Source organism: Heptranchias perlo, chromosome 3, assembly GCF_035084215.1.
Source record: "Heptranchias perlo isolate sHepPer1 chromosome 3, sHepPer1.hap1, whole genome shotgun sequence".
Lineage (NCBI taxonomy): Eukaryota > Metazoa > Chordata > Chondrichthyes > Hexanchiformes > Hexanchidae > Heptranchias > Heptranchias perlo.
Window position 1 is genome coordinate 67,132,784 of NC_090327.1, and position 14,656 is coordinate 67,147,439.

Below are 14,656 nucleotides of genomic sequence, written 5' to 3' on the forward strand. Positions count from 1 at the left end.
CGCCCACTCCCCTGCACCATTCCTGCCCCTCTGTAAAAATTGATGCCTATGAGTCCTGCAAATTGAAAAATGGGTAAAAAAAAAAATCAAAGAACTGAAGTAATTCTCATGTTTTGATCTATCTCAACATCATTGCATAATTATCAAATCTTAATTTAATGTTACAACAGTATTTGTGGAAACTAAAATAACACTTTAGACCAGTGGAGCTGCAGCGGAACTGTTTTATTATAGTAAATTTGCTTACAAAAATGCAGGTTATCTGGCACAATAAATAATCAGTTTGCTTTTGAAGCATTTCTTTGGATGTAAAGATTAAATTCTATAAAGTTTTACTGCAGCTTTAGGTTGTGAAAGCTATCTTACACATCTTTTATGCCTATATTTGTACAGATACCAGTAGTATGTAAATACATTGATAAGTGTATACATTGTAAGCAACATATTTCCCATTGTGAACAGGATAACAATTGTTGAAATGCAAAGAACAAGTACAAAAGTCCAATTTGGAATGCAGTTAGTTTCTTCTATTCCATCAATTTTAGTTTAAACTAAAATAATATCTTTAAACCAGTAACATTAAATATCTAATTATGTTTACATCTTTTTAACATTCACTTAAAATCTGTTTAAACCATGCACTTCCATGATGCAAAGGAGGGAACAGTTGTTGGAATCTTTCAGTTCTTCATGGGGATGCACAAAGTGGATGCATCAAGCAACAGATTTAGTAATACCTTGGGGGAAGAGAGGGAATGATTTTATGCACAAAATGCTCGACAATACTTTTACAGAATTAAATGCACTAGAGTTCATGTGGTTCCAGCAAACCTCCACTATACAGAGATACAAGGAATACTAACTCCTGATCGATTTTGATCAGGTCTTAAAACTTTCCAATAGTTTTTTGCCACAACTGCATAACAATATGTTGTGGCTTCACATTAAGGTTATGGTGTTTAGGGGTGTTGCAGCATTCAAGCCATTGCTGATATTCCATACTTTGATAACTGCATCATACAATTATTGTAATAAACTAAGAAAGGGAAGGTTTATAGCACCGTGAGGACTGGTTTCCTCTAACCAATGTGCATTAGCAGCAAAGTATATACTTCAAAAAAAAGTTGCAGGAGTGTTCCCCATCCAATTTGCTTCACTTGTACCACAATAGTTTCACCCAGGTGTTTACTTTCTCATCTGTATAAATATATTTATTTAGAGGGAGCTGATGGGACGGCAGCAGCAAAGAACTATCATGTCATATACTGGTTATTATAATGTTGTCTTTTAAAAAAACAAGACACTCCCTAAGTGAGACACAGAAACTCTGTGCAAGTAAAGCAAATATGACAATTAAAAAAAACACTGACATTTGTACCTGCTAAAAGTTAAATAGAAAATGTAAAATTTTATATACAAGAATTGTTTTATAATCTAATGCTCTAATAATAGAATATGAAATCTAATGGCACTTGAAACAAATTTGTAATGATGATTATATGTATGACCTTCAAGAGATACTCTTAAAGGGTTAAGGTATATGAAAGTGCTAAAAATATAGGTTATTTTGCACATGTTCTGTAGACAAAGCTGCAACTTACACTATTCACTATATACTTGTGTGTTGCAACAATAGTCTAAAACATGTTACTCAGTAATGCATCTATAAAAAACTGCACCTTTGTACAACTTTGAAAAAATACATCTAACATTTATGAAAATTCAATTTCTCAAGCAGCATGCACTTGCTTGTGCTTTAGTTGACATATGAAAAATATAATATATATAAAATAATCATGTGTGAAAGGGTAACTGTTTAAAGTTCACTTACTTATTGAATTGGAGTTTGGATTCAATTTGAATGCCAGAATTGAAAACAATATCCATCCAGTTGATTTAGTTTTGGGAGATTATTTTATTCTCAACATCAGATTTTTTTCATTTAACACAGGTTGGTTTGAATTAGTTGTTGTCCTTTGATTTTTTTTCCCTCCTATTATGTGTTGTGGGGTTTTTCCTCCAGACACCTCAATTGGTTGTTCTATTTATTCTAAACCAGAAGACGTCCTCAAATGCAAATGTTCTCTCTGGTCTAAACCTAAAGACAACTCAATGTCAGAAGGTGTATTTAAATGAGGCATTTCCAATGTAAATAAGTGCCCTTCCTTTAATAGGCGGTTAACATACCATAGACCTGGATTTGTAGTTTCATGTACAGATTGTGTGTAAAACATAGATGGGTGTCTGTAAACAATTTACCCACTGGCTATCTTTATACCATTTCCCTTTCAGCTGTGTTACAACCACACTTATATTTGCTCAGTCTGCCTCAGTGTCTGTGCAAGGAAATCTGACTACAGTTTTAAATATAAGGGGTAATTTCTCAACTTTGCATTGCTGGCAGAGAGCCTCAGCAGTTGGAAGAACAATTCGAAATTTGGGTGTGCGTGTGCATTATTTTCCAACCATTTAAAATTAATGGTTGAAAAATTGTGTACAATGTGCACTTGAATTTTCAATAAGTACTTCTGGCAGATGAAGCTCCTTGCTATAATGCAAAGTTGCAAAATTACCTCTATAGCATCTATATAATTAATGTTGGTATATATAAAAATAAAACTGGCTACAGCATTTGATTGGTTCAGTACATAATGCAATATAGATTGTTGGTTTACGTTTTTAAATAATGTAATGTACCAATATCCCAGTTTTCTTCCCCAATACTTTCAGTGGGATCTATGAAATCCTGCATTTATTCCATTTGCCTCACGTTTTGAACGCATCTCTAAAGGGATACTTACTTTTTAAAAAATAAAACTATCTATGCACATTATCCTGTGGCTAATGAACTTCATATAAAAAAGGACTATAGATGATTTTATGCTGTTGCTTGCTTCAATCATCTACCCACGAAAGGGAGAGGGGGAAAAACACATCTATTCAGCAGCATTGGCATTTTATATACTGAATAATATTGTACACAATAAGCACCAATCCTACCATGCTGAGTAAATGTCCACCATACAGTCAAAACCAATGGCGTGACTAACATCTGAAGTGTTTCTTAGTCACAGTTCAAAATTCTAATGTACGCTTCAAAATTTAAGTGCTAAGCCTTTTACTAATTTAAAAACAGTAGACTCATTTTATGTGAATGATCAAATACAAATACTAACTTTCAAATCCAGGTAGCAATTGTAATAGGTTACAGGCAAAAATAAAAAAGTTCCTTTTCTTTAAGGCTATCTTTGGGCATGGGCTAGATTTCCACCCAATGACAGTGAATGTACACTAAATCTTCAATACTCACGTAGCTTCAAAATTTAAAACTGAACCACTGCAAGACTATACCTCCAATTATATGATTTCCAAGTCTAAAAACTTAACAGGTTTCAGCTCTTATAAACTGTAAGAATTATATATCCAACACAATTTGAGTTCAGTTTGAGAGGGAAGTGCAAACATCATATACAGAAGTTTGCTAATATATAATAGTTACTGCACTTCAAAAAAAGTAATTCATCACGTAAAGAATTTTGAGACATCTTGATGTGAAAAGCACGTGAAATGCAAGTATTATTTTAACAAATGCAGAAGTACCTGTATTACTTATTACCATCATTGGTGACGTCGCAAATGTCTCCAGTTATTTTGTTTGGGCATCTACTGCTAATAACACGACTTGGAGAGTTGTGGGATGGTCAGTATTCCAATGAGTTATTAACCTGATCAAATATCAATTTATAATTGGGTGTTCAATACCATTCAATGAATTTGCACATGCTAACATGGATAACTAAAAACTTACTTATTTAAAAAGCATCTTCAATTTCAATTTCAGAATACTTCTGAATTATAGATACCATCAGAAGTGCATGTTTAATTTTATTTTTGTCCTACTTTTATCTTGTAGAAGGCTCATCATCACCACAAATCCTTCTCTAACTAGTCCTAAAGTATAGTTGTGGTCATGGAAATCTCCATAATCTACCAAGCAAAGTAACAGCCAAAAATATTACAGTTATTCAAAATACATTAGATGCCATGAGTGAATGCACTAGAGTGATAAATCTTGATGGGCCGAATGGCCTTTTCATTCCTGACTTTTCTTACGTTTCTATTGAACAACTAACAATGCAGCTCCAATTAAATATCGATAGGTGGGGATGAAATTTCTGCCTTTACTAATTTTAATCACCATTTTATAGTCATGTCAGTTTTTTTGCTAAAACTAATAAAGACAAGGATTTCAACACTTTATATACTGTATATCTAAAAAGTTGATTTCCAGATATTTGGGAAATATATGATGCAACATTATTAACAGATCATAAACAGGTACTGAGATGTGGGATCAAGAATGCATCTCAACGAGGGTCAGAGAGAAGAAATTCGCCTTAAAAAAAAGCAGTAGTTTTATTATATACAAAGCTCTTAACCAAATGCCCTTGCATATATAAAAAAAAGTATCTTTTTCCCCCTCTAATTTTCTTCCCTCACTCCTCCCCTCTAGTTGGCGGTGACTTGTGCTACACTTTAGTTCCACAGATGCCAAAAGTCCTCCAGCACCTCATAGAAGTGCTTATTCTTCATATATGAACTTGGACAGTGAGTTTCTGGGGGCTATTTGATTACTGGTGGGGGGGGGGGGGGAAATAGTTTGGAAATCACCTCTTCAGTTGGTGCATTTTGAGAAAATGTCACTGAATAGCTGATCAGAAATGGGCACCGTAGTCAATATTTCCCACTCCCTGGCCCAGCAAGGCTCAGATCAAGTTTAGCAGTACTAATATCATTCCAGCTGAGACTGACTAAGTCAGCACAGATGAGGGATTGAGCCTTTAAAAAGAAATGGAGAAATGCACTCATTAGTGTAAGTGTTCCAGTAGGACTGACTGTTGATTTGTCTCTTCAAGAAGTTGTGTTCTACTTTTTCCAACTGAATATAATGGGAGCTCTCACTGACTCAGTATGAAGTTTTGCTATTCTCTCCTGCTCTCCTTGTCTTCACTCTTGTAAAGTTATTTAGATGAGTTATAAATCTAGGCTCCAGAATATTAAACTGTTACAAGGAAGTGGTAACAATGTTCTTACTCAGGCATAATGATGTCCTTTTGAATAAACAAATATAGTTTTTGAATTTAATAATTCACAAATAGGAAGATTCAAAATCAACACTACAAAAAACTACTAAAATATATTAAAATTCCCCATTATAATCCTGTACTTCCTAATCACTGGCTGACAAAGGGAGTAAAATTCCTCCTATTGATAATTTTAGCAAAAAAAGTTAGCTTGGGCAGGGTGAGATTTCTCACTTTGTACTCATGTCACCTTATTGGTAAAATTATTGACAGGGGGACTTTCATTCAAAGTGAGCAAGCAAGGGTTTATGTATTCAAACTAATGGGGGATTGGCCAATTTCTGCAATAGTCTCAAGTGTAATGAGTGTGATCTACACAATAGGGAAAAAAATGATCCACATACTTAGAGTTCCAAGCATTAAAACCATTTTATATTTCATGTAGTGGGGTAAAGATTTTTTCTGGTTGATGAATAGTTAGGATCCATTGGGATAATATGTGGTGCCTAACTGCTAAATTGTGGATAACTGCTAATCAGATTTATTAGCCAGGAAATGCAGAATTTTGTGCATAAAGAACTAATACTACATAACTGAAGTAGCACAGTATTGCATCAACAATTTACTATTAGCAGTTATCATGAAGAAGAGACCATGCATAGATCTATAATGAAGTAATATGTAAATCAAAGCTAGACAGTTCCTTTGGCCTTCCCTACATTCCATCTTTTTGGGCTACAGGTCATTTTGGTTTAGCAATATTCTACTAAGCTAATATACTCAAGAAGCCCATGAGACAAAAAGCACAATTAATTTATAAACACTCAGCGGGTCAATCAGCATTTGTGGAGAGAACAGACAAGTTAACATTTCAGGTGTCACTCTTCATCACTTCTGAAGGGTTACATCTGAAATGTTAACTCCGCTGTTCTCTCCACAGATGCCAACAGACCTATTGAGTGATTCCAGCATTTTTTTGTTTGAGATCCAACATTTGTAGATTTTGCTTTTAATTCAATTAATTTAGCCTGTTTGAAATTCAACATAAAGCCTTATGTATCACATTACAAGGCTGCTAACAGCCAACCAATAAACTAGATTGTAACACATCTTTCTAGCTATGTCATTAGAATATAATTTACTAAATTTAAAGCTCTTGATTTGTCAAATGGCTCGTAGGGATTCACCAGATAGCTAAATCATGATCACTTAGACGTTACAAACTATGGTATGACCGTTGAATGTCTACCACTGAAGTAATATGTTAAATTCATGTCAAAACAAATTACAAACACTCATTTGCTGTGTATAGTACAAGAAGACACACAACATTCATTACCTCAAAATAGAATTTCATTCCTGCCAGTGAGTGAATTATAAGAAAAATCCAATTTAAATTCTGGTAATAAAAACTGTCTATTGACATGCCTAAGTTCTAATATACCTCTGAGGTGCATTTTTCAAACTACAAAAGGAAACTACAGTAAGTACAATTGCTTTATCAGTTGAAAATAGATCTTTGGGGTTTCAATGTTTTTTTTTATATTTGAGGTTTAGTCTAGCAAAAGATAGCAACTTCATACAGTCTGCATTTTATCAATGAAGCAATAAATTCAAGCACATTACAATGTAGGCATGAAAGTGAACATCAGTAATATAATGCAGAAAAACAAAGATCAACTGGAACCTTTTTGAAGGAAATCAATCCAAAGCAACTGTCATAATTTCAAATTTGGAGTAGACCAATTCTGTAAGAAGGATGGAGGAAATGGTTCTCTTATAATGAGAAAATTGTTTTTCAAAGCTGCAGGTATCAAAAAAAGTAAAATACACTAAATAGCCTAAAATATTTAGCTAAATATATTGGCTAAATTATGCTATAATTATTAAAATTAAAAATAAATCAAAGAGGATTTGCATAATTTATTATAAGCTAATAAAGATTCTACCAAAACTGCATTTATTTACCATTAGTTTCTGCCAGTTGAGTCCTTGCCTCTCTTAAGGCTGTGCTTTATTTGGGGAACTTAGCTCTTTCACTTAATATTGTTGTAAAACAAGAATTAATTATCATTTGTGTTGAGGATATGTTCCAAATTTATTGGCCAAAACCAATAATCCAATGGAGATGAATTTGTACCATCTTAGAAGTTGAATATGCATTATAAGCCTCTTTTGTGGATTTTATTCAGATAGGTCTGATATTCAAAAGTTTGGTTGAATACCTATTATATAATCCATAGATCTTCATTAATGCTGCTCACTCCGAATTTAAAAGAAAACCAACACAATCACTTTTCAAATTGGAAAGCAGAACTCAAGCAAGATTTGTATTGCCACACCATTGCAAAGGAATTTTAAAAATAATCATCTCCAGAGTTTTTAAAGGTACTGTATTGAATTTGATGGCATGTTTAACCTTTAGAAGTTTTCATCAAGTAACTTCAGTTTGAAGATAATCTAATTTGTTTATTAACTTATTCTCAGTAACTATTTAGTAGCAATGGAATAATTTTTGTTGTTGTTGTTGGTCCTTGGTGTACAGATATGTCCCGAGTTCAAAAGCTACTTGATTTTCAAACTTTTTTTAAAAATGCAAAGATGGGCCATCATTCTATACAAAATTCCCAAAAGAACTAAGAAGTGGAACTTTGCAAAATCATTAAGCAGAGCAGCAATTAAAATTATTTTAAAAATTGAATACAGTTTTCTTAAAACTTTTTTTTTAAAAAAGGTATGAAGCATTGTGAATGTTGCAGTCACTCTGATGATGAAAGCTGAAAGATTGCCTTTTAATGTCAGCACAGCCTCAAAATAAGAACTATAAGAACCATTACTGTCATGGGGTTGGGTGCAGTGTTACGGTGTATGAATTCTTACTGTAAACCTCTAGACTTGTCAGTTAGAGTCTATTAGTGGTGGCTTAGACTCAAATATGTTTACTGATGTACAATGAAATATTATTATAGATGAACTAGGATGTTCCCATCATGAAGAAAAATAGACAGTCCTGTGCTGTCCATTTTTCCCTGGTTTTGCTTGCCTCCTGTGGCTATTCACAAAGCAGCACAGACATTAGAAGCCATTAAGGAGTCTACAGTCCAATTCTTTAATGTTCCATCTGGACAACTGGCATCACATGGGAGAAGATTTGTAGAAGGAAGTGGATAAAAAAGAAATTCTTACTGTCTACTGAAAAGCCTGGTGAAAACGTGGTAGGGTTGTTGTGCTTAGGCTAGTTGTAAAGATTGTAGATAAGGGATGCAGAGCATTGAGACCAACACTGTTGCCAGTTTCATGTGAATCCTGGCACTGTGGTGGGAGAGGAATTAGGGATGCGGGAGATTCTTCCTGTGTATAACACATTCCAGGATTGCCCAAAGAAACTGGTTGATTGTATGGAGGGCCATTTAGCGGCAAGAAACTTAATAACTGAGAAAAGTCCAAGGATGATGTATTCAGAGGTTCACTGAGGACTGTTGGACTTTTTGAAAGCAAAATATCCCCAGATCCATCACCCAGAGACCCTGCCTGGGACTCCAAGCCTAGTTTTGATGAGGATGATTGAGTGTCATGGGTGGAGGGAAGCAAGTCACTTTGTAAATCCATTAAGTAACTGTCTATCTCGCTCTTTAATGGTTGTCCTTTTTCAGGCATTGCAATGGCATATGAGGTAGAACCAAGAAAATATTTTGAGGAGAGTTCTTGAGGAGAGCGAATTGAAGACTCAATTTCTAGTGGGCAACCCATTCCTAAAGGTATTGGCGTAGAGACCATTTGGTTTGTTGACCCTAATGTTTGCATGGTCTGAATATGGGCACTGTAGATATTCATTTGCAAAGTATTTGTAAATGGCCTAGTTGTCAGTTCACTGGAAACCATTGACATCACTGGGCTTAGCTCATCTTTTAATGACAATGATGGATTAGAGCTAAATAGATCCATGAAGTCTGGTGGTTCAGATTTCACCTTTAGCAGCTCCTGTGAATGACTTTTCTTCATGTGGCGGGTCAAATGGTCCTTCCGACCAAATCTCTGGGCACAGTATTGGCAAAGGAAGTCTTTCCTTCCAGTGTGTACTACCATATGTCTCCGAACATCCTTACGAGTATAGAAACAACGGTCACAGTGGTCACACTGGTGTTTTTTTTCCTTTGTGCCACTTGATGACTTGCCAGCATGTGTCTTCAGGTGCTCCAGTAACACTCCTGTACTTTCAAATGTTTGTAAGCACACTTTACAGGTAAGGTCACCACTAGTTGCAGCATGCAGAGCCAGATGACGCTTATAACCAAGCTTTGTATTGTAGTTTTTTCCACATTCCTCACACTTGAAGGCTTCCTTGTTTGGATCATGAGTCTGCAGGTGGTTCTTTAGATGATCTTTACGATGGAACATTTTCTCACAGTAAGTACACTTGTGGGTCTTCTGAGGTGAATGGGTGGCCATGTGCCTTGAATAGATACAAGTTGTTATTCATACTAGAAAACCCATTTAAAGATCTGCACAAAAGTAAACTGCATCGGCCCTCTTTGTTTGCAGGTAGGCGATACACATTACACCCCAAGAAAATATAGTTAAATTGATCTTTCAAAGTAAAATCTTGATTATAAATGACTTTATAACTTTTGAACCTTATTTCACAGGTTATAAGTCCATATAAATGACAATAGCTTTAACTTAAATTTAACAGAATGTATAAACTAAATTAGCTATTTTTTTGAAATTATAGATCAAAACATAAAATAACTGATATACAAGTTATTTCAACACTAAAAATATTGGGAAAAGTGTAAACAAGATTTTGGACAGTAGGATAGTTTATGAATATCTAATCATATTATTAGCAAATATAGTTATAGGCTTTGTGAGGATTATACTATTCATATGATTAAAATGTCCCTGAAAAGGACAGAAAAGTTTTTGCATGAGAAAGTAAGTTTATATTTTTCTAAAAGTTAGTTTACTTCAGTAAAACTGATATATTCAATTACCTAACCAAAATTTGTTGATGGTATTTCTGATCATTTTGACCAAACCCAAAACCAATCATCTCAAATCTAAGAGGAAATTATATAAGATGGACGGTTAAAATATTACTAGTGCAGGGAAGAGCTCTTTAGTTCATAAATGAGACAAATAGCTAAAAAAATGTTTCTACATTATTGAAGGAAACTGCTGAAACAATATTACATGATCAAATTGTGTGATTTGCATCTAAAATAACACCCTCAGAGAAAGATAGAATTTAAATTAACAAAAATAGAGAAAACAATTAGCAGTTGAAAAAAAATCCTTTTTAGAACGGACCATGAATTTTGATGGAGATAAAGACAGTTACCAAATTAAGAAACTAAAAATGGAAACATCTGTGCCATTAGTGAAGAATAACAATTAAATGATCAGAAAATTGTAAATATATTTGTATAATTTTTGATAATTAGACAGTTTCCCAGCAAAAAGTTAATTATGTTTAAAGAACTTTTAAGCCTTGCATCATTTTGAGATACCTCACAAAAAGAATTTCTGGTGTTGTGATCCACATTAGCAATATTTATCAAAGCAATCAAAATATGGACAAAGAAATTGGTTTTCATCATCAGTGTTTTATGTACTAATTGTGAAACAGATAGTGATTTTACTTTTAGGTAAGTATAATGATGCATTAAATAATTGTTACTGCAAACTATAGTTTCAGTGCTCAGAAAAAAAACTTGCAAGTTTTAGACTAAAATACTGATAAATGTTGATTCTTCACAGTATAGCTAAAATATTAGCAGAATGTTTTGAAAAAAAACATTATATTTGATTGCTGGGCTTCAGGAAGGGCAGATATTTTTCAAACAATATAAGGAATCTTCTAAACATACTTAAACATTGCGAAACATTTGGCAGGTTTACTATCATGTTTTCCCTATATATTGAGAAAGCCTTTGAAAATGATACAAAGCATCTAAGGGGAAATTTTAATTATCCATTTATGATAAACTACATGGAACAAAACATTATAGTCTTCAAATTCCTGTTAGTGAACGTTATCGTATGAATGCATACCAAATTCCTCTCATCAGTATTTAATGGAGGCATTAACCTGTTTATTTTGAGTTATCATCGAAGTTAAAATAGCAGAGAGGGGAATTTGACACAAAAGTATTATGCATCCATATGATTAACACTGTTATAATATAAATATAAAATATACATAGTAAAAATAAGTATATTTTCTTTTCAAATAATTATTATAAAAATTAAGATTCATTATCAAAAATTGGTATATGCTCTTAATTTGTAAACTAATTTGGAATAATTAAATGGCCTTAAACCTAAAGAAAAATTATGAATTATTTCACTATGATTTTCTACAAAAATATTTCAATATTTTCTAAATCTAAATGTAGGTAAATACAAATGGCTCTTTCCTGTTTATGATATTTGTCAAGCATTTACATGAACAACAGTTCTAAACACTGAGAAATTACTGACTTATTTATTTTACTCTCAAACAGAATCTTTAAAACATAGCTAAAGAATATTGTTAAAATTTAGCTGAAGTAATAGATACTATATTGGAGTCACTGCAAAATTCAACTACTGTGGGTGTATTGCTTTTTTTTATCAGCTGAATATCCTACAAAATTTTTCACTTGCATAATTAGGATTGTCAAGTGGGTTGTCTTTGAAAATGTGCTTTCATAGAGTTGAAGGATAGGGCTTCATGTTAAGTTCCATGTTTTTATAAGCTTTAGTTTTGTGTGTGTGTGCGTGTATACAATAACTTGCATTTCACGTAGTAAGACGTCCCAAGGTGCTTCACAGGCGCGTTATCGAGCCACACAAGGAGATATTAGGACACGTGGCCAAAAGCTTATTCAAAGAGGTAGGTTTTAAGGAGCATCTTAACGGAGGAGAGAGAGGTAAAGAGACGGAGAGGTTTAGGGAGGGAATTCCAGAGCTTAGGGGCTTGGGAGCTGAAGGCACAGCCACTAATGGTGGAGCGATGTAACCTGGGGATGTGCAAGAGGCCAGAATTGGAGGAGCGCAGAGATCTCAGAGGGCTGTAGGGCTTGAGGAAGTTACAGAGATAGGGAGGGGCGAGGCCATGGAGGGATTTGAAAACAAGGATGAGAACTTTAAAATCAAGGTGTTGACGGACTGGGAACCAATATAGGTCAGCGAGCACAGAAGTGATGGATGAACGGGACTTGGTGCAAGTTAGGATACAGACAGCAGAGTTTTGGGTGAGCTCGAGTTTATGGAGGATGAAAGGTAGGAGGCCGGCCAGGACAGCACTGGAATGGTCAAGTCTAGGAGGTAACAAAGGCATGGATGAGGGTTTTCAGCAGCAGATGAGCTGAGGCAGGGGCTGAGACGGGTGATGTTACAGAGGTGGAAGTAGGCTGTCTTGGTGATCGAAATTACTAAATTACTTGCAAATGAGACCAGATTCATTACTTGTACCATACTTATCCTTTCAAATACTATTTTTTAGATGTACTCAAAAAATGCAAATGTTTTGAAAAGCATTGAAACAGTAAGAAACATAGGTAAAGTAACAACAATACAAATGCTGAAATCATTCAATAAAGAATTTGAATATATTCACTTATGTATTCAGTTAGAATTGTTTGCTTTTGCAGAAGCTCTACACATTTTATAGTCTAAAACACAATAAGAACAGCAATTAGAAAAATAACAGTACCTTAGAGTTATTCAAAATCTGACAGCAACTTTTAATCAAATGTCCCATTGTCTCTTGTATCAAAGTGTGCCTAAATCCATAAGTGGAACCAATGCACAGTTTCAGCCTGAATGTTTGGTCATCATCACTTTGATGAACTTTGTCAAAAATGTATTTCTTTCCTCAATCCAATTTGCTGCAGACTCCTTCAATGTCTGCTGTGAAATGATAATTTAGGTGCATTAGTTGCAGGCAATAGTTTAGTTTAGAATGAGCCCAAATTTGAAATTTAGAACTGCTGTAAATTATCAAGGTTGCTGAATTAACAAAACATCAGAGGCAAATATCCCCTATGTAACTGTAAAATAGAAATACTTCCTATTCTTTATAGGGTTTTCCATACCTCAGTAGTTTATATTTAGACACAAAAGCCTTGGTACAGTCCTCGTGTGAACACTTGTAGGGTCTCTCTCCGGTATGTGAATATGAATGCACTTTCAATTTCTCAACACTAGTAAAGATCTTTCCACACAACTGACAAGGGAACGATTTTCTGGATTTGGTTTCACTACGTTTCCGTTTCCCTGCTAGAACCTTCTGAGTATCCTTTACTTCTAAAAGATCACCAGGGATGACAGTGGCCATCGCAGTCTACAGTAGGCCTAATCTCTGGACACTTGGCTTTTGCCCAGTTGTAGTGATATAAATTGACTTCCGTTTCTTCTTCTTTCTGATGTTTCATGTGTTCAACACATTTGGCATTTAGAACCTAAAAACAATAAAAGTTGTTGGGAAAGTTGCATAAGTCATTTCAGGCAAGATATGGTGTGATTGCACTTATTTCAGAAGAGCATTCTTAACTGTATCAATACTATCTCTATAGTACATACTCAGCCCTAATTCTCAGAGCCAAGGCTCCACTTCTGGAACCATTTTCTAATTATAGACTCACAGCTTATTGTAAAATTAACTAAAATTAGTAGAGCATGATGCACTTATACTTTATGGATAGTCTTTAAAAAGGAGACCTTATCCTCTTTCTCCTGTCTACTTTTGTCTCCAGGTATGACGGTCTGAATAAATATATCTTACTCTGCTGCAGCACCTTTTTCCAATATCAACAGCATTTTTACATGATCAGTGTATCATTCACACCATAGAACCATGGATGTTTACAGCAGGGAAGGAGGCCATTCGGTCCGTTGTGTCTATGCAGCTTCTACTAGATTAATCCAAAATGAATCCCACTGCCCCACCTTATATCGTCCTCTGCTTCAAAATATTTATCTAATTTTACATTAAAAGATACAATGTTCTCTGCCTCACTTTCTGTGGCAAAGCATTCCATGCTCTAAAAAAATCCTCTGCATACTTTTCCTAACATCTCTCCTCATTCTCAGTGACAGTTTTAAATTGACGACCCTTATCACTAACTCCATAACCTGAAGATATAGTCTTTCTCTACTTTATCATAATGCATAGAGAAACCGTTCATAGTTTTAAAAAACACCATTAAATCTCTCTTAGACTTCTCTGTTCCAGTGCAAATAGTCCCACTATCTCAAGTCTCTAATCATAACTATAATTCTCATCCCTGGCATCATCCTAGTAAATCTACAATGTGTGTTCTCTATAGCTTTAATGTCCTTTATATAATGGGGCATTTAAAACTGCACACAATACTCTTAACTGTTGCCTAATCAAAATTTTGCATATATTCATTATTTCTTCTTTATTTCTGTACTCTATGCCTTTTTTTTAATAAAACCCAAAATTCTATTGGTCTTTTTGTAGCTTTATCTACTTGCATTTTCAGGCAATTATGTATTTGAACTCCTAGTTCTCTCTGTTCATCCACACCCTTCAGTGTCATTCTTTAATTGTATATTACCAT

The 14,656-nt window shown here is 34.3% G+C and overlaps 2 protein-coding genes across 3 annotated transcripts in view; one reads left to right on the forward strand and one right to left on the reverse strand.

Moving 5' to 3' along the window:
• chchd7 (coiled-coil-helix-coiled-coil-helix domain containing 7) overlaps positions 1–14,656 on the forward strand; it is a 134,198-nt gene that overhangs the window by 74,741 nt on the left and 44,801 nt on the right. The gene's annotated exons all lie outside the window — the stretch shown is intronic.
• plag1 (pleiomorphic adenoma gene 1) overlaps positions 7,830–14,656 on the reverse strand; it is a 38,985-nt gene continuing 32,158 nt past the window's right edge. The window contains exons 3-4 of one of the 2 annotated variants that reach the window (XM_067980087.1): positions 13,166–13,531; positions 7,830–9,537 (exon numbers count right to left, since the gene is read on the reverse strand). In XM_067980087.1, coding sequence (XP_067836188.1) covers positions 8,274–9,537; positions 13,166–13,407 — 1,506 coding nt within the window. In that variant the 5' untranslated portion in view covers positions 13,408–13,531 and the 3' untranslated portion in view covers positions 7,830–8,273. Of the gene's footprint in view, positions 9,538–12,783; positions 12,937–13,165; positions 13,532–14,656 lie in introns of those variants that run through there. The other variant, XM_067980092.1, reaches the window with a different exon arrangement.